Source organism: Solanum stenotomum, chromosome 1 (assembly GCF_019186545.1).
Source record: "Solanum stenotomum isolate F172 chromosome 1, ASM1918654v1, whole genome shotgun sequence".
In the NCBI taxonomy this organism is placed as follows: Eukaryota; Viridiplantae; Streptophyta; class Magnoliopsida; order Solanales; family Solanaceae; genus Solanum; species Solanum stenotomum.
The window spans coordinates 1,419,300-1,439,214 of NC_064282.1; the positions used below are offsets into that span (position 1 = coordinate 1,419,300).

General features: G+C 33.5%; 2 protein-coding genes and 4 long non-coding RNA genes across 11 annotated transcripts in view; 3 read left to right on the plus strand and 3 right to left on the minus strand.

Annotated features, from left to right (window-relative positions):
• On the minus strand, positions 1-1,947 carry LOC125868747 (uncharacterized). The gene is made up of 2 exons (XR_007446746.1): positions 1,807-1,947; positions 1-130 (listed from the first exon to the last, which is right to left on the minus strand). It is a non-coding gene; the product is annotated as an uncharacterized LOC125868747 (long non-coding RNA).
• Positions 1,430-19,915, plus strand: part of LOC125868558 (auxin-responsive protein SAUR21-like) — a 21,102-nt gene continuing 2,616 nt past the window's right edge. Inside the window, exons 1-6 of one of the 6 annotated variants that reach the window (XM_049549196.1) lie at positions 10,124-10,254; positions 10,354-10,448; positions 10,677-10,717; positions 10,801-10,951; positions 17,832-17,858; positions 18,720-19,035. In XM_049549196.1, coding sequence (XP_049405153.1) covers positions 10,431-10,448; positions 10,677-10,717; positions 10,801-10,951; positions 17,832-17,858; positions 18,720-18,815 — 333 coding nt within the window. In that variant the 5' untranslated portion in view covers positions 10,124-10,254; positions 10,354-10,430 and the 3' untranslated portion in view covers positions 18,816-19,035. Of the gene's footprint in view, positions 1,476-7,648; positions 7,778-7,863; positions 7,957-10,123; positions 10,255-10,353; positions 10,449-10,676; positions 10,718-10,800; positions 10,952-12,196; positions 12,668-14,498; positions 14,529-15,274; positions 16,101-17,831; positions 17,859-18,719; positions 19,036-19,915 lie in introns of those variants that run through there. The other 5 variants (XM_049549214.1, XR_007446741.1, XM_049549203.1 and 2 more) reach the window with 5 other exon arrangements.
• Positions 16,993-17,806, plus strand: LOC125868727 (uncharacterized). The gene is made up of 4 exons (XR_007446743.1): positions 16,993-17,050; positions 17,153-17,247; positions 17,533-17,602; positions 17,692-17,806. It is a non-coding gene; the product is annotated as an uncharacterized LOC125868727 (long non-coding RNA).
• Positions 18,194-19,915, minus strand: part of LOC125868734 (uncharacterized) — a 31,213-nt gene continuing 29,491 nt past the window's right edge. The window contains exon 4 of the long non-coding RNA XR_007446744.1: positions 18,194-18,377. This is a non-coding gene — a long non-coding RNA (uncharacterized LOC125868734). The remainder of the gene's footprint in view (positions 18,378-19,915) is intronic.
• LOC125868687 (auxin-responsive protein SAUR21-like) lies at positions 18,746-19,275 on the plus strand. The gene has a single exon (XM_049549282.1). The coding sequence runs from the start codon at positions 18,932-18,934 to the stop codon at positions 19,181-19,183; it is 252 nt and encodes an 83-aa protein (XP_049405239.1). The 5' UTR covers positions 18,746-18,931; the 3' UTR covers positions 19,184-19,275.
• LOC125868722 (uncharacterized) overlaps positions 18,860-19,915 on the minus strand; it is an 18,050-nt gene continuing 16,994 nt past the window's right edge. The window contains exon 3 of the long non-coding RNA XR_007446742.1: positions 18,860-18,921. This is a non-coding gene — a long non-coding RNA (uncharacterized LOC125868722). The remainder of the gene's footprint in view (positions 18,922-19,915) is intronic.

Consider the following 19,915-nt stretch of genomic DNA (forward strand, 5'->3'; position numbering starts at 1 on the left):
ATCATGGCTATTCTTCGTATGATCAAGAAGTCTTCCGCAACCAGAGATATTCCCAAGGGCCATTTTGCTGTGTATGTAGGGGAGATGCAGAAAAAGAGATTTGTGATCCCGATATCATTCTTGAGCGAACCTTTATTTCCAGACTTGCTTAGTCAATCTGAGGAAGAATTTGGCTTCGACCATCCAATGGGTGGTGTGACTATTCCCTGCAGTGAGGATTTGTTCATCGATCTCACATCTCGATTGAGGAAGTGAGAAGGAAACTAGTCCCCATTTTTTTGTTACACAATTTTGTATAGTTGTAGTAAGCCAGGAACTCCACTGTGTACAGTTGAGAGTTATAAGAAACACTAGGTAGACTAAGGACACATTTTTCTACTTCAAAAGAAATTGAAGTAATGAAACTTTTTACTTCCATACATAAATGTAATCAATTCATTGCAATAGAAATTTTTTGCTCAACTCTCATGGTTTGCTCAATTCATTCTAAAGTGGCACAATTCATTCTATTGGTAATAATACACTTCGTGGTTCCAAATAAAGTTAGATGCACTTGGTAGCATCCATCGTACAATGTACGATAACTCAATTTGTACTAGATATGCTATTCTGTAGTAATGTGAAAGTACTGAGTTTAATTGAATGCTATAGAAAATGGATGTAAATTGATCAACTCTTAATAAGATATAATCTGTATACTTTTCTTAAATACGGACTCAAATTTCTGGCAATAGTAAGGTTTTGACTGACTCATAATTTGATGGAGATTTGCAAAACAAGACATGTTGATAGCCAATAAACATTTCTGTTATCTACTATTTGAAAACACTTTTCGAAATCTATGAAATAACATGGGTTATTCTAATCCGGAATGTTGATCCTACAAGTTGTCAGCTATTGCAGTAAATTTATCAATTTGATCTCTAAAGATAGTCTGTTCTGTATCTTGTCATGAAAAACACTGGGGTCTGCTTCTATTCAAGAGTAATGACTAAGAGCATATATATTAGATAATGAGTTGGGAAGAAAAACCATGTGATACTTCATGTGCTTTTGTCAATCAATATTACAACAAATGCCTCTCCACCAGTGAAATCTTTCATATTTTTGACTTTTCTTGTCTTATAGTTTTTATGTAAGTGGAGACAAAGTTTGCATCTGGGGTATGTTTTATTCCTAGAAATCATCATAAGCTACCAGCAATATTTATGGATTTGATTCTTAGAGATCCTTTGTTCCCTATAGGAAAATATATGTAGGACCTATTGAACTTGATCTGATAAGAGCTAAAGCAATTACTCATGTCAACTAGCTGGAAGGCAGGACCATGTGATTACTGATATATCATTGTCTTTAATTGATGTCCAATCCAAATGGCTCTTCACCACAAATCATGAGATTTTATGACTTCTCAAAATTTCTATAATAGCACAAAGTTTTCAATACATGGAAGGCAAGAGCATGTGATACTTCAGGTGACACTGTCTTCTGCTGGTGCCCACAAGTTCCTATTCAACACAACATCAGTATGAGTTGCCATCGCCTATATAAACATATCCAAAGAGTTATCTACCACCACAACACTCAGCTAAATTTAAAGTATTCAAAGCTTTCTCTGCTTTTGAGTTCCTTAATACTAATTCTTTTTCTTTTCTTACCTATACTAAAACTAAAAGATCATGGCTATTCTTCGTATGATCAAGAAGTCTTCCACAACTAGAGATATTCCCAAAGGTCATTTTGCTGTTTATGTTGGGGAGATGCAGAAAAAGAGATTTGTGATCCCCATATCATTCTTGAGCGAACCTTTATTTCAAGACTTGCTTAGTCAATCTGAGGAAGAATTTGGCTTCGACCATCCAATGGGTGGTGTGACTATTCCCTGCAGTGAGGATATGTTCATCGATCTCACATCTCGATTGAGGAAGTGAGAAGGAAACTAGTCCCCATTTTTTTAATTACACAATTTTGTATAGTTGTAGGAAGCCAGGATCTCCACTGTGTACAAGTTGAGAGTTAATTAGAAGAAACACTAGCTAGACTAGGACACATTTTTCTACTTCAAAAGAAATTGAAGTAATGAAACTTTTTGCTTCTATGGTTCCATACATTGATGTAATTAATTCATTGCAATAGAATTTTTTTGCTCAACTCTCATCATTTGTTGATCAGAATGAACTAGAATCTGGTCCCCTAAATTGGCATAACTCATTCAATTGGTAAAAGTGATAATTACACTTAATGGTTTCAAATGAAGCTAGCTGCACTTGGTAGGGGCGGTGAGGTATAACTCAAGATGTATAGTGTCAGTACTGAGTGCAACTAAATGTGATAGAATACGGATGCAAATTAATTAACTCTTTATAAGAAATAACATCTATACTCTTCTTGAATATGAACTCATATTTCTGCCAATAATAAGGTTTTGACTGACTCATAATTTAATGGAGATTTGCAAAACATAGACACAGATATGTCAATATATAGCCAGTTAAAAATATATATATTCTCTACTATTTGGAAACATTTCCCAAAATCTTTGAAATAGCTTGGGTTATTCTAATCAGGAAAGTTGATCCTACATAATGGTAAGATTGTAGTAAATTTTGTTACTAATGGGAAATACCTGTTATTATCTCAAAAGAACCTGTGTTGGCAATGACTCAAAGTTATCAAAAAATATTCTATTCTCTATCTTGTCCTGAAAAACACTAGGGTGTAGGGGATGCTGATATTCAAGAGCAATGACAATGAGTTGAGTAGCAAAACCATGTGCTATTGGCAATCAGCAGTACAACTCCACCAGTTAAATATTACATATGATTGATTTGTTTTTTCTTCTAGTTTTTATATAAGTGGACACATGAGAGTTTGCATAAATAGTATGACAATGAGTTGGAAGGCAGAACCATGTGATACTTCAGGTGCTACTGTCTTTAGCTGGTTCCCACATAATGTCTATTCAATGCACATCAGTAGAATTCTACCACTTGATATTAGTCTATATAAACACACCACATAACAGCTCTCACCAAAACTTGAAAACATACAAAAACCTTTCTCTGCTTTCAGATTTCCTTACTAATTCTTCCAATCCTTATTTGCTCATCTATATTGGACTAAACGACCATGGCTATCCGTATGCCTCGTATAATCAAGAAGTCTTCTACAAGTGGAGACGTTCCGAAAGGCCATTTTGCTGTTTATGTGGGGGAGAAGCAAAAGAAGAGATTTGTAATCCCTATTTCATTCTTGAGCCAACCTTTATTTCAAGAGTTGCTTAGTCAAGCTGAGGAAGAATTTGGCTTTGATCATCCAATGGGCGGTGTGACAATTCCCTGTAGTGAGGATGTGTTCATTAATCATACTTCTCGCTTGAATAGGTTCTGAGGCTTTTCGTTTCACAATTTTGTAAAGAAGTAACCTTTGTAGTTAGGAGAGACTCACTATTCAATACACATTACTGAAAATTAGATAGAGGGGGCTATTTGTCCTAGTCCCAATTGTTGAATGTAATTTTCTGTAGCTGATGTCAAAAAGACATACACCACATTTTTTAGCAAATGAAATCTGTTCAGATCGCCAACTGAATTCTTGTTTGAGAAATTTCTTCGCATGATTTCATTTCTTTATATTGGAGTTTTTGAAGAGCTAAAGTCTACGTTATCCTGAAGAGAATACAACAAAGAAAACATTATACTGCTGCAGAAATACATAAAAAAATGAATGTTTTAGTTCATTTGCAAAGTATTCTTTAAAATTGTATTTGAAATAAGACTTTCATGTTCAGGCACTTGTATTATTCAACATTTTAATTTTGTCATTATCTTTGGCAAAATAATATTATTACTATTACTATATTATAGAAGAGTCTAGGAATGACTACCAATGTCCAATAAAATCACTACTAATGTCCCATATATTTATAAAATATATAAGTCGGCCCCACCACCTTCCACTTAAATACTACATATTATATATTATTAGTTACTATACTACAAATCACTACTAATATTCAATATATTTATCAAACTATATAAGTGGGCCCCACCACCTTCCACTTAAATACTACATATTATATATTAATTACTATATTGTAAATGACTTAAATACTCCATATTATCTATTACAATAATTAACAATTATTTGACACTTTAAATTCTATCAATGTCATATAAATTAGGATAAAAAACCTAACATATAATATTTAAATATATTTAAAAATAATATAAGTAATACTATACATTACAATAATTAATAGCTTAATTATTTAAAACTTATATAAAAAATTTAATTGACTCTTTAAATTCTATTGGTACCACATAAAATGGATTATATAATAAACATATATTGTTTGAAATTGACGAAAAAGAAACAATAAATTACAATAATTAATAAAAAAAATAGTCTACTCCAAAAAATCTATCAATTAACAACATATATTGTTTGAAATTGACGAAAAAGAAACTATAAATTACAATAATTAACAAAATAAATCTCTCGACTCCAACAAATCTATCAATTAATGCCACATAAATTGGTACATGGCAAATAACATATATTATTAAAAAATTAGGTTCAAAATGTACTAAAAAATACAATAATTAACAACTTAATATATTAAAGAGACATATAAAAAAGGCTTAATATTTGAAATTCTGCATATGCCACATAAATTAGAACAAAGAGAGTAATAAATATTATTTTCAAAATTATGTTAAAAAAAAGTACTACAAATCACAATAGCTAACAATTTAAAATATTTTTAAAATCATATAAAAATTTCAATAACTTCTCAAATTCCATAATATGACATAAATTAAAAAAAAAGTGTTATAAATCATAATAAATAGTACAATATTTAAACTACTTTAAAAGCATTATAAATTGTAATAAATAATACAACAATTTAAATTACTTAAAATTTAACGACTTAAATTTTTTTTTTAAATGTATTAAAATTTGGTTAATTGTCAAAACTTTACACGTGCCACATAAATTGGGACATGGACAGTCACACATATTTTTTTAAAAAAATTACATTAAAAGTATTCTATCAATTAACAACATATATTGTTTGAAATTGATGAAAAAGAAACTATAAATTACAATAATTAACAAATTAAATCTCTCGACTCCAACAAATCTATCAATTAATGCCGCATAAATTGGGACATGGCAAATAACATATATTATTAAAAAATTAGGTTCAAAATGTACTATAAAATACAATAATTAACAACTTAATATATTAAAGAGACATATAAAAAATGGTTAATATTTGAAATTCTACCTGTGCCACATAAATTAGAACAAACAGAGTAATAAATATTATTTTCAAAATTATGTAAAAAAAAAAGTACCATAAATCACAATAGCAAAAAATTTAAAATATTTTTAAAATCATATAAAAATTTCAATAACTTCTCAAATTCCATAATATGACATAAATTAAAATAAAAAAATAATATATATTGGGCCCCGTGCTGGCACGGGATCCTATATCTAGTTTATCAGATATAGATGTATCTTTCGACTACGAATTCAATATATAGTTTCTTCTTTTTAATTTAATTATAAAAAAAATCTATTTAATATGTATAAAATATTAATTTAAATTTTATATGTTATAACTTCCTATTAAAATTTATTAAAATTTGAAACATAAATTTCATATTTTGAATCGATTTTTGAAAATATAGAAAATTAAATAATATAAAATTTATATGATTATAAAAAAAATTCACATTCAATGAATAATTTCTTCTTATTAAAAAATAAATAAAAAATAAGTACTAGAATAAAATAATTTACAGAAATAATATATTCTGTATTAAGTAGGTATTTTTCCGCGTTCTATTTTTCAGCCGCGTGTATTAACTGGTTCTAAAACTATAAAATAGGGTACCTAGTGCGCACAACAGAATTCACCCCCATCACTACTCCGACCGCCTATTGAAAAAGAGTCGGAACTTTTACGCTGCCGGCTGTCGGAAAATCTATCATGATTCATGGACATTCTTCATATTGGAATTCAAGAACTCGATTTTGCATATTGGAATTCAAGAACTCAATTTTGCGTTTAATTTTTAAGAAAAGTTCATTGAACTTGTTGGTGTTCTTGATGGTTCAAGTGACGATGTCCGATCGAAACCCTAAACCCTAAATCAATTGATCTTTCTATTGGTACTCTTCTCATTATCTTGATATTCTTACAAAGAACTTGATTTTGGATGTTGGAATTCAAGAAATCGATTCTGCATGTTGAACTTTTAAGAAAATTTCAAGAACTTGTTGGTTTTTTCAAGAAAATTCAAGAACCTTTTTTAAAAATCAAGTTATGTTAAGGATGTTCAAGAATTTGTTTTCCCCTAATTTCCCCTGCTTTCTCCTGCTTAACTGAAAACTGGAATTGAAAAAAGACGTGGAGTTGTTCTTGAAGGCCCCACTGCACAACTATAAAAAAAAAAATTAAGTAGTTTAATTATAAGTAAGTTGTGATTCGTAGTATTTTGAATGAAGACACTCAATTGTAGACTTAAAACCCCCCTCACTGGCCCCCTTTTCTTTACATGTGTCTAGACTTTTTGACTTTGATTATTTTTTAAAAATGGAAAATTGTAACCTAACTTTGATTTGTACTATTTTGAATGAGTATACTTTTTTTTTTTATGTATCCTTTGTGTCAAAAGGTATCAACTTACCTCAGGTTAGAGTTACTGAGTTAGTATCTTTTCTATTCTTTGGAGTAATAAAAAGAGAAATATATTAATACTTGAATCTTAGAGGAAGTAACTTCATTTGAGCATTTAACATCCACACTAATGTTCCAACAGTTTTAATAAATACTATAAATCATTAATTAGAATGAGGGGATTAAGGAAAAGCTAGAATAGGCTCTGAGGAAGTGACAAAATTCTTTTATCTCTTTGATGAGTGGAGGAAGTGGGAGCACATGTACCTCTGGTTTCTCTTAGTTTTCGACTGCAGACCATGGACTAGATCAAACTTGAGAACTGTTGCACTTTTTAGGATTACTGAATTTTGTTTCAACTGTTTACATGGTCTGATTCTGTAGACATTCTGCTATGAACTGGATAGGAATCTATTGACTTCAATGACGTGCTATTTGTTAAAAGTGCTGGTCATCACCTGCCCCTACTTTGTTTACCATATGTAGGTTAAGAGAGGATTGGTTTGACTAATCGCCACAAAAAAGAAAAACATGTCACTTGTTCATTTTTGTTCCATGGTAGATATGCAATCAATTTGGCAGAGATTATGTGCAGCATTTAACTCCCCTTGTTGGCACCATTGGCTATTTTGATGTGTTTTTCAAGAATATCTTGAGGTGACTAGTTGGTACTGAGCTCTATTTTTGATATTTCTTTGTTGGAATTGTTACGAAATCTCATGGGAGGCCAAATAGATATCGTAAGGTTTTGAAGGTAAAATTCTTTTGAGTTATAGTAAGTAGTCTCCATTAGGATAGGTATAAAACTACTAACCTGGTCTTTGAAGTTTTATCTGGCCATTGTTTGTTAACAGGACGACAAGTGTTTTGTACCTTGGAATTGATGATTATAGACAAGATGTTGGTACAACAAGTGATTTTGTATAAGCCTACCTGATAATTGAGTTGACTGCTGCCTGCTAATAAGGAAATTTCTAGGGTTTTTTCTTTTTGCAGTAATTGTTCGTGATGTATTTTACAACTAACTAGTTCGAAGGAAGCAAATGCATTCCAAGTTCTTCTAGTTTTCTCAAAATCAAACAAGTAAAAAATATTGCTTTACATACTTTACTTCTAAAGCTGTACTCTGATCTGATTGATTTTTTGACGTGCATATAATAATCTTGAAGTCCAAGTAGGGTCTTGCATTCTCCGAAAGAGTCTCTGCTGAGAATCTCCCTTGCGCATCGCAGTGTCTCCTTCAAAATTGTTGATATTGAAAGGTCCGTCTTTGATACACCACCTAACTTAAGGATTTCCAGTCTAGTTCCTTAGATTTTGTTCATTTGCATGCAGTGAGGATGACCTGCTTTGCACATTTGCTTCTCCTTCTCCTTGCCGCTGTTGTCTAGTGGGTTTGGGATTCATCTGAGTTCCCTTAACAAATTGAATGCAAGTGTTGGTGCATTCAAACTTCCAGGATACTCTCAGGTCCTGGTGTTTACACAGTGAACCTATGCAGCCCCAAATTGTTTTCTACACTTCGTTTATTGACCTTTTGATTTCTGACCAAGTATTTTTTTAAATGATATGGTTATTTGTTTTTTCTCTCTAGTTTTCTTGAAATTGCTAATAAATTGTTTTTGCATACATTGGACATGCTTGTTGATAAGTTTGTGAAGCCATTCTGGAGGATTTCTCCCATTGATATTACCAAGTGGCTTAACTATATCTTTTCTCAGATTTGGCAACCAGAGCTTTGCAGATGACAGGCACCGTCATAGATATGAGGTTCACCACTTTTTTTTCTTTAAATTTGGAACTGTGGTGTAACTATTGCACATCTAGGTGGACTGGTTTAATAATCATATGTAGACCATAAGATGTGATATCTTTAGTAAGGGATGTATGCTAAAAACTTATCCTGTGCTATGTAGGTGGATCCTGATATGGTGCAGCAATTTGAAGATGCTGGCCTTTCTTTCACTGGCAAAGATGAAAGTGGTCACCACATGGAGGTGAACCTTTTTATATAATTGAATTATGAAGTCATGATAGATACTCGTGGTGTTGTTTTTGGTTTAATTATAACTGAATTATGAAGCCATGGAAAGATGTGGAGTTTTTCTTGTTGAAGGCACCACTGGCACAACTCTAAAAAAAATATCTGTATTTTTAATTATAAGAAGTTGTGATTTGTAGTATTTTGAATGAAGACACTCGATTGGACAAACTTTCGTATAAACCCTTAGTGGTCATTTTCTTTTACGTGGTCTAGACTTTTGATTTTGATTGTTTCTTAGAAGTTGAAAATTGTGTCATGTAAGAGAAGGAGGATTTTATGTTTTCTGCTTTTTTTAATATTTTGAGGATCAATAGATGTGGGCTGCTGAGAGTATGGCAATTCGTGTTTTAATGCAATTTGATCGCTTGGACTAGTTGCACAAAAGGCACTGATCAGTGAGGCTCTTCAATGAATTCTTATGTTTCTATGTTTTGCTACCTATGATTACGACGGCATATGCTTTATATGAAAATTGATATACCTTTTCTCCTCTTAGTATGATGCTCAATTCTAGTATTGAAGTATTTTTTTTTCAAATGAATATTCTTAAATCACAACCCTTCCTTTTTTCCATGAGATTTACTTCCTTGTAGGACTGTTCTTTTTATGTTTGTTATTCTTATAAGTTGTGTACTCCTAGGTTGAACTTTAACCAGTTTCCATTTTCCACTAGGTATCTGTTGCTATAGACATTGGGACCTGAATTATTAAGGTGGATGACAATGGTAAGTATTAGTTTCTTTGACATTGATCTAGTGCATTTTGTTGTGCATAAAATTCTACTCAATTAATTATTTTACTTCATCACCTGAAGTTGTACTTTCTTTTGAAGGATCTGGTGTCTGATGCTGAGGAGAGAAAGATATGGTAATCATTTTGCAAAATATTGGACTGACAACTAGTATGTTCATAACTTGGAATGGTTGTCGATAGGGTTGCATGCATTACTCAACTGAAAGGTTGTTTGACGGTTTGTATTCGTTAGTATCTTTTTACTGACGTTCTTTTATTTATTGTTTTACGGTTTTACTTGTAATTGGGCAAAGTGGGATGGCCAGTATAGGGGACATGATCCATGGGATGTTTATAGTTCAGGTCCTTCTGAATTCTATTATGATTGAGATGATTTGACACATATGCAGTCTCATGGTGAAGAGAATCTTAAGAATTATATTCTACCACGAGCTATGCTCGCCTCTAGGGTGGATGGGGACTCGAATAAATGGATTGATGCTGGAAATCGAGGTAAAACAGCAGGCAGTAACAACATTTAAACTGCTCATGATGTGCTCATGCCAGGTAATTTGTCCTCGAGTGTTTTTTTGTGTTAATAATCAACTATGACAGAAAATATGTGCAACTAATTAATTTTCTTTTCCATCATGCAGAATATAGAGCTGTAAGGAGACTGCATCATTCTGCAAAAGCTATCTGCTCGGAGCTTCCACTCAGTCATCCCATCAATGTGCTCAATCTTCCACCCAAAATGTGGTAAGGAAGTATTCTCTCATGAAAGGTAATGTTTTCTAATTTCTTGGGAGGGTTGGGTCTCTTTCTGATATTATCCCAATCAAATGTTTTAGTAACTCACACGATCTGATATTTCTCTCTTCAGGCCAAGTGTTAAAATGAAATTTGTTAACATCTGGAATAGCAAATTACAAACTCAAAGGGATTGCACAAGTACACGCGATGGGGAGTCAAAAGAAGGTAAACCGTTCTTGCCATTTGTTCCTGACCTGAATAAGAGCTGAATTTTTCTAGTGCATGTTTTAGTTAATTAGCTTCATTTCTTTCATCCACTTTTCAAGATTATCTTAGATTGCATTATTATTAATCATGAAAGCAGTATAGATTACAATGTCTCTTTCTAAGTCTCCTAGGCCACACAGTCTCTTTCAAATTACATCTTGCTTATGTTTATTCAAAGTTTCTTAGATTCTGGGGCAAAATGGAGGGACTTTCATCCAGAGATTACAGTTGAGTACCTTAACTATATCTTGGATGTTTTTGCAACTTCTTCTCTATTTTGCTTAAGATGATGGACTTTTACCTTTTCCAGTATGAGATGCAGAGCGGTTCTGGAACAGAGAATCTTAAGAATCTGGATAATATACTCAATGTCACTTGGCGTCTTGCATTTTGTTGGCGATTCATTGGTTCCTGATACAATTGATAAAAACTGCCTTGAGGGTGCCAAAGTTCCCCAACAGGTTGATAAGAAGTTTATTCTGATTGTGGCGAACACAACACATATAATTGATAAGGTCTATTCGGGCCTTTGCATAGTCCATATGATCATTCTTGGTTTCTCATGATTTTCCTTAAAATGCACTTACTTTAAACAATTGTTTCTCTTAGGGATCATTTGGTTGGACTCATTAGCAAATAAAATCTCAGCATAAACTTGTGCATAAATAGTATAACATTTTTTGGCCGCGTAAGAAAAAGTAATATCTGCATAAATATGTAGCAGTCAGTTAGCCACATAAGAAAAAATAAGCTCAACAAGACTAATGCATCATTTGGTTGGCGGTATTTAACTGTTCATTATTAATATCCTTATGACTTATGCAAGAGTTTATGGAACTTGATAAAATTGCCATTTACCAGAAATCCCATTGCACTAAATTTTGCAACATTCATTAAAGTTAAACTAACTCTGAGCATGAAGTTGTATGTTTTGGTTAAAGCAGTTACCTTAAATCTGATTCACAAGCAGCCAACATCTGTCACTCTTCTTTCGGTAACATTACATTCAAAAAGTGGAAGTACATGTAAACCATTTGCAAATCAGTCTTTAAAAGAGAAAGGTACTGTAGTTGTTAATACAGGATTAGTTGCTCACCTACATTCTCAGACCTTTTACAATACTTTATATCTTATTCTCTTCAACATTCGTATTCCTCCCTCTGAAGGATATATGGCTGTCTAATTATGGAAAACAAAGCATGACAAGCATTTTTTCTCAGGGTAGTTAGTCCATTCTGAGGTATCAATAGCACAGTTTTTATCAGTTCTGTGCTCCATCTTGTTGATAGCAAGAAGGATTTTTGAGGGTTTAAGGCTTTCTAGTTTCGTTTGTGTGCATTGTCTCTTAAGGTCCATTTCATGTTTTAATTGGGTTGATTATAGCAAGTGAATTATGAATTGTTACTTCTAAGGAATGAGCTTTTTTTGTTCTAATACCATCAGTAACAAGTCAATGGTAGAGGTTCTCTCTTTTTGAATTATGAGGACTTGAAACTCAAATAGCTTCCAACTTAATTTGGAAAACTATTTATGACATCATTCATGTTTAAGGAAATACTCCAGTAGCTAACAAGATTCTTTTGCATGTGTTTCATAAGAAAATGGTTGTTTTCTTGATTATACAGATTCTGTGTATTTTGGGTGACAGTCTAATGTTCTGTGTATTTTGGGAGTTTAGTATAACTAATGTGGTCAAAATTTGTCAGGAGATTCAGAAAAATCTTCATTAACCAAGTTCATTTTAGATGAAGACGATCATCTTATGGACCTCTTTAAACAGACTGAAAATTATGGTTCTGGCCTTCCGTTTTTTAGTCCAGAGCCATCTCCTCCGTCACCAGATACTTTGCTCGGGACCAAGTTTCAAGATGTTAATCCTTAACATTGCTGAAAATGGTATAGAAACTTCTGTTAAACATGAAGTTGTTATCACATATGATTTGGAATTCCTGCCATATATAATATGGGAAAAGAGGACTGCTTGTTCCCAATTTTTTTGTATTTGGCGTTAATTCTGGAAGATCTTGAAAAATTATGTCACCATTTTACTCTTTGTCTCATTGAGGTTACTCAAGGAAGGAGACATATTGCCATTTATTTGGAAGTTTGAAGTACCTGCTTGGAGTATAAAAAATTCGTGAGCATCCCATGAGTGGTTGGCTTACTATCTTATAAAAAAATTTCAAACTGAACCTAAACATGATTTTGACCTGTCTTTTGGAATGTGCCTAAATAGTGGTTTCAAAAGTTCTATCGAAGTGTTTCTCCACTCAAACCTTTAGGACGAAATGTATTTGTAATCATGTAGCAAATACTTGAAGAATTGATTTTTCATGCTCAAACACATCTCACTCCCAATTGGTGCCTCAGGGAAACATGGTTTTGTCAAGTCTGTCTCTGATTTCAATACAGCCTATCTGGTTAAAATTGACATCTCTAAATAGCTCTTTGTAAACCCCATCCTGGAAAATTTAGCACAGGTTCCTGGAAGCAAGCAAGCAAGGAATCTGTAGAAGTTGTCTTGTGTGATGAAGAGGCTGTCGGAAGTCGGAACATCTGATACAGTTGGATGTGGAGCAAAAGTTCTCCGTGGTAGCAGTGGGAAGTCGGAACAGCTGATACAGTTGGATGTGGAGCAAAAGTTCTTTGTGGTAGCAGTGGGCTGGAGAATAATTCCCCTCTTACTGGATCAACAATGACAATGGTATGTCTCCTTTCATAGATAAGCATTTTAGACAACTTGCCATCAACCCGTCACAGTATATATCTGAGTATCTGCAGAGGTAGTCCCTACCAATAATAGAAATGCTTGTCTAGGATTGATCTTAATAATCTAGAAATATAATTCAAGCTGATTAGATGTTCCATTTGGCAAGTTTTATTACAATTTGCCTTCAATGTGTAGTCACCATTAGGTTTTGTTTGATGGGTTAGTGATACGAATAGTTTGCTCTCTCTTTTTTTAATCATCCAAACGAAAACTTGTTTCTCTCTTCACTTCAATGAGAGAGAAAATTGTGTGAGTTCTGATCATTATATCACCCACATCAGTACCCAACTCTGGGATTTGAACCTTGAGAAACTCACTATTGTTTCATTATAGAAGTGTAAACTGTTAAGAAGCTTGTTTTGCCCATTATAACCAAATTTCTTTTTCACCTTGGTGCTTCAACGATTAAGTGTGGAATTGAGAGGTGAATGATTTGCGTTGATATTATATGTTTTGTCTATAATCAAAAGAAAAGATCTAAAGACACTTGAAAATTAAATATGAATTTTTTCTGGACCAAAATAATGAGATGTGTTATTGCCTAAATCATTAGTGTGTCATCTGTCTCTTCCATCACACATATGATCTTTCTTTTTGTATACAAGGATTTTATTTCCTATCAGGAACATTATTATGATCGTCAGTTGTATTTGTTTGATCATACTGAATCTTGGCCAAGAAATGTGTGAATCAAAGAACTGTTTGCTCTAGATTTTCCATGCTCTCTAGAAGGATTGCAAAGTGTAAATTTCTTGAGTAAGTTGGCTATTTATTTCAGGAAAAGAAGGAAGGAACAAAAGAAGACTTGGACTCGGAGTCTGAGGCTCCCGCAAGAGCCTTGAGCTTGTGATCTCAGTGTTCTGTTTCTTTCAATTTTCTTTTTTTGTGTGACTTCTCGTATATAAAGTATTATTATCAAATGTGCAAAGCTAGTTGGGATTCCTTGTTCTTAAAGGAAGCCTTTTTGTAAACCCAGAATTTTAAATTCCGAATTGAGTTTTTATACAAGTTCCAAAGTCTTCCCCTGGATACCCGATCCAATCCATTTTGACTTCCAGGATCATTCTTTATGCGGTTCTGTTTTCATTCTTATTAGAGGTTCTATTTGAAGGCACAGGATTGGTACGGTGAACTACAGATTCTATCTTGTAATGGTAGGGTGAGTTTTGCTTTGATATCCTCGCCCTCTTTACAGACTCTTTACAGATTCTACCCATTATGTTTAATCCTTTTGATTAGAGTTACAATACAAAGATTCCTTAGTCCTTGTAATTTTTTACTCCATGCACTTAGAAACATATTAAATTTCAATGTATTCTAACTTATAATGTTTTGACACTTACATTTTGTGCAAATTGTCCATTACACATGTCAACTTAGCCTAAAATCATATCCACAATTTCAAAATTATTTAATATGTAGCCTATACAAAGCTATATATATACGCCTGGATAGTGCATTAATAATTCTCCAATTGCTTTGTCATGTGCCTAACATTTTTAGTAACCGTCTTATGTTCACTCCATGCTTGTATATTTTGCTCTAGTTAATTTCTTTATCATTGTTGACTCCAGTTTACTTAACTCAATGTCATTGTCAAGTTTCACATACATGCCAATGCCATTCGATTGTGTATTTAAATCACTAATATTGAATTTTTTAGGGATAAGATTTGTGTATATCCAACCATTGTAGATTTTATTTATGAAACTAATATTGATTATGATATATCCTATCTTTTCTAGATTCCACTACTGAGACTATATTAAGTATGTTATCGTAATAGTTTAAATATATATATTTCAAGTTTCACTGATATTATTTAAGTAAAAAACTTTATATGTTCGAAAAATATCAGGTTGGTGATACAATTTTTGACTGGATTAGTTTAGATTTGTGTAGTGTGAATCTCTTCGAAGCACCACTTTTTTGGCATTTTCAGTCAAATATTACATAAATTAATAACACTAAGCTACAAATGATGGTACAAATTCATTCTAACTTTCGTAATATTGTAAATATTGTTTCTAAACATTTGTCCTTTTTTTAATGTATATTTTATTTATTTTAGATACATTTTCAACTTGCAATCGAGAAAGGATAAACAAAATTTGAAAAATATTACGAGTTGAATGCCTGCTGCTATAATTGGATGGTATTATTTATTGTTAATAATCAGTGTGTGTGTTGCCTTCGTCTTAAATTAAGCTTCCTTTTCTCTTATTTTTTTGATGGATTTTCGTACTGCTATTTCAAGATTTTCTTAAATGCCTACTGTATTTTAATTGTCTTAGGTGTTCTTTAGGGATTTATGTTAAAGAATTTGACTTCTTGATTGACATTCAACAATGTAATTGATATTCTTTTGCTTTAGTGGTTTATTATGTTCAAGAATTTACAATGGTGGAATCTAGTTCCATCTTGCATATGGTGGTCAATTTGGAAGGAAAGAAACAATAGGTGCTTTAAGAATATTACTAACCCAATGCAGAAAGTTAAAGAAAACTGCATTAATACTCTATATTTTTGGTGTAAAGAAGAGGGTATATATGAAGTAGATCAGTTAGTAGATTTCCTATGCTCTTTGTAATCATGACTACTTTGCCTTGGAATTTTTTTGTTTGGTTGCCAGCATACCCTCATTGCTGATGAATACAACTTTACCATTCTCAAAAAAAAAGAATTTACAATGTCTATGTGAATTTTCCACTTTGATGGTTGTTTTCTTCTTTGGCAATGCCTATGCCTAATTCTAGTGCTAATATGCAAGAGGTGTTTCAGGGGTACTATTTCCAGTGCTTTTACAACCAACCAGTTTTAAGGAAGCAAATGCGCTCCAGGTACTTCTTGTTTTCCTCAAACTCAAACAAGTAAAACATTTGATTTACATAACTTCTTAAGCTGTACTCTGTCCTGATTGATCTTTTTGTTTGCATGTATAATCTGGAAGCACAAAAAGGTCTTGCATTCTCTGAAAGAGCCTCTGCTGAGAATCACCCTTGTGCATCCCAGTGTCTCCTTCAAAATTGTTGTTATCGAAAGGTGCATCTTTGATAAACCAGTTAACTTAAGGATATTTCCTGTATCGTTTCTTAGATTTTTTTTTATTTGCATGCAGTGAAGATGACCTGTTTTGCACACGTGCTTCTCCTTCTCTGTTGCCACTATTGTTCAGTAGGTTAGGGATTCATCTGAGTTCCCTTAGCAAATTGAATGCAAGTGATGGTTCATTCAAGCTCTCAGGATACATCTCAGGTCCCGATGTTTACACGGTGAAGGTATACAGGCTCAAATTGATGGATAATAGATGTGAAGAGAATCTTAAGAATTAGTTGATACCATGAGCTATGCTCTTCTCTAGGGTGGATGGGAACTCACATAAATGGATTGATGCTGGAAATCGAGGTAAAACGGATGAGCTTATAAGGAAGAAGAAGAGTAGAAGAAATCATTCAGCTCCTCCATTTTACCAAGGCAAGTATAAGTTCTTAGCCATGAGTGAGTCTACAAGAAAGGCAGCAGGAAATCATAGTATTAAGACTGTTCATGATGTGCCATTCATGCCTGGTAATTTGTTCTTGAGTGCTTGTTTGTGTTATTAATCATTGATGACAGAAAACGTGTGCAACTAATTAATGTTCTTTTCCTTCGTGCAGAAACTATAGCAGTTAGTACACTGCATCATTCTGCAGAAGCTATCACCAGGGAGCTTCCACAGCAGTCATCCCATCAATCAATGTGATCAATCTTCCACCCCAAGTTGTGGTGACAGTTTCTTCTGTGATGAAAGGTAGTGTTATCCAATTTCTTGGGAGGGTTGTTAGGTCTCTTTCTGATATTATCTCAATTAAATATGTCAGTAACGAACACGACCTGATGTTTCTCTCTTCAGGCCAAGTGTGAAAAGGGAACTTGTTAACATCTGGAATAGAAAATTGCAAGCTCAAGGGGAGTGCACATGTACACGTGATGGGGAGTTAAAAGAAGGTAAACCATTCCTGCTTGAAAGAAGGTAAATCATTCCTGCCACTTGTCCCTGACCTGAATAAGAGCTGAATTTTCCTAGTGCATGTTTCAGCTAATTAGCTTCATTTCTTTCACCCACTTTTCAAGATTATCTTAGGCTGCATTCTTATTAATCATGAAAGCATTAGAGATTAGAATTTCTCTTTCTAAGACTCCTCTGCCACCTAGTCGCTGCAAATTCCATCTTGCTTGTGTTCTGATCTTGTAATACGTCATGCCTGACCTTTTCTTTAATCAATTTTTCAGAATTTGCACCAACAAAAATTCAAAGTTTCTTAGATTTTGGGATAAAATGGAGGGACTTCCAGAGATTACAGTTGAGTACCTTAACTATATCTTGGATGTTTTTGCTTCTTCTCTATTGTGTTAAGATGATGAGCTTTACCTTTTCCTATTGAGATGCAGAACAGTGCTGGAACAGAGAATCTTAATAATCAGTATACTGTACTCAGTGTCACTTCTGGCGTCTTGCATTTTGTTGGCGATTCAATGGTTCCTGATACCATTGATAAAACTGCTCGGAGGGTGCCAAAGTTCTCCAACAGGTTGACAAGAAGTTTATTCCGATTGTGGCGAGCACAACACCTGATAGGTCTATTTTTTCCTTTGCATTATCGGCCATTTTTGGTTTCTCGTGAATTTCCTTATAATTCATTTACTTTAAATGATTGTTTCTCATAGGGGTCGTTTGGTTGGACTCATTAGCAAATATGATTCTCAGCATACCCAAATTTGAATACCTCTTCATAATTTGCTTCAAAACTGCAGCTTGTGATAACTTGTTTGATTTTCTGATGGCCATTTTTGTATGTTTTCTTGAAGAAATTTGAGAGCTTAATGCTCTACTAAAAAAGTATTAATGGTTGTGTTTGGGATATAGGGATGGGAAGCTACTTATGGAGAGGAAGATCCCAACTTATTTATCTTTGTTTATGAAGAAACCAATGTACTTGTAAAAGATAACAAACAAGATTATGTACTTAGGGAGCCAACTATTTAACCAATGGATTGTTCTTGCATATATAATACTCCCTCTGTTTCATTTTGATTGTCTGATTTTGACTAACTGGCTCGGAATTTTAACAAGCCAACTTTTTATCTCTTATCCTTTTTATATAAGTGGACACAAAGTCTGCATCTGGGGTATGGTTAATTCCTAGATATCCTCATAAGCTACCAGCAATAATTATGGATTTGATTCTTAGAGATCCTTTGTTCCCTGTAGGAAATAAATGTGTAGGACCTATTGAACTTGAACTTATATATGCTAAAGCAATTAATCATGTCAACTAGCTGGAAGGCAGGACCATGTGATTACTAGTATATCATTGTCTTTAACTGATGTCCAATCCAAATGGCTCTTTCCAAGTTTCAAAATAAGGTAGGGCCTATTGTTTTTTAACTAACACCACAAAGTTTTCAATACTCGGAAGGCAAGAGCATGTGATACTTCAGTGACATTGTCTTCTGCTGGTGCCCACAAATTCCTATTCAACACACATCAATATGAGTTGCCATTTCCCATATAAACATATCCAGAGAGGTATCTACCACCACAACACTCAGCAAACATCAAAGCTTTCTCTGCTTTTGGGTAACCTTACAATCCTTCTTTTTTTCTCATCTATACTAAAACTAAGAGATCATGGCTATTCTTCGTATGATCAAGAAGTCTTCTGCAACTAGAGATATTCCCAAGGGTCATTTTGCTGTGTATGTTGGGGAGATGCAGAAAAAGAGATTTGTGATCCTGATATCATTCTTGAGCGAACCTTTATTTCAAGACTTGCTTAGTCAATCTGAGGAAGAATTTGGCTTCGACCATCCAATGGGTGGTGTGACTATTCCCTGCAGCGAGGATTTGTTCATCGATCTCACATCTCGATTGCGGAAGTGAGAAGGAAACCAGTCCCCATTTTTTTAATTACACAATTTTGTATAGTTGTAGTTAGCCAGGATAGACACTCTGTACCGTTCAGAGTTAGAAGAAATACTAGGTAGACTAAGGACACATTTTTCTACTTCGAAAGAAATTGAAGTAATGAAACTTTTTACTTACATGGTTTCATTCTATACCATACATTGATGTAATCAATTCATTGCAGTAGAAATTTTTTGCTCAACTCTCATTGTTTTTTAGTCAGAATCTAGTCTTCTAAAGTGCCACAACTCATTCTATTGGTAATAATTACACTTTGTTGTTCCAAATGAAGTCAAATACACTTGGTAGTGTCCATCATACAATGAAGTACAACTTAACATGTACTAGATCTTCCATTCTGCAGCAATGTGAAGTACTGAGTTTAACTGAATGCAATAGAAACTGGATGTAAATTGATTAACTGTTAATAATATATACTCCATATTTATCCTTCGGGGTGGCCCAGTGGTTTGGGCTTGAGACTTTCATGTTGGAGGTCTCAAGTTCGAAACCCCTTGCCAGTGAAAGCAAGGGGTTTGCCTTTTGGGTCGAGCTCGTCGCACCGGGCTTGCCTAGTGTGGGTTACCTCTCCTATGTGGTTTGCGAGCTATTGCATAGGAGCGGGGGTTTTACCCTGTGCGCTCCCAAAGGGTAGCTGCTGCGGGTTTCCCTTGTCATAAAAAAAAAAAATATATATATATATATATA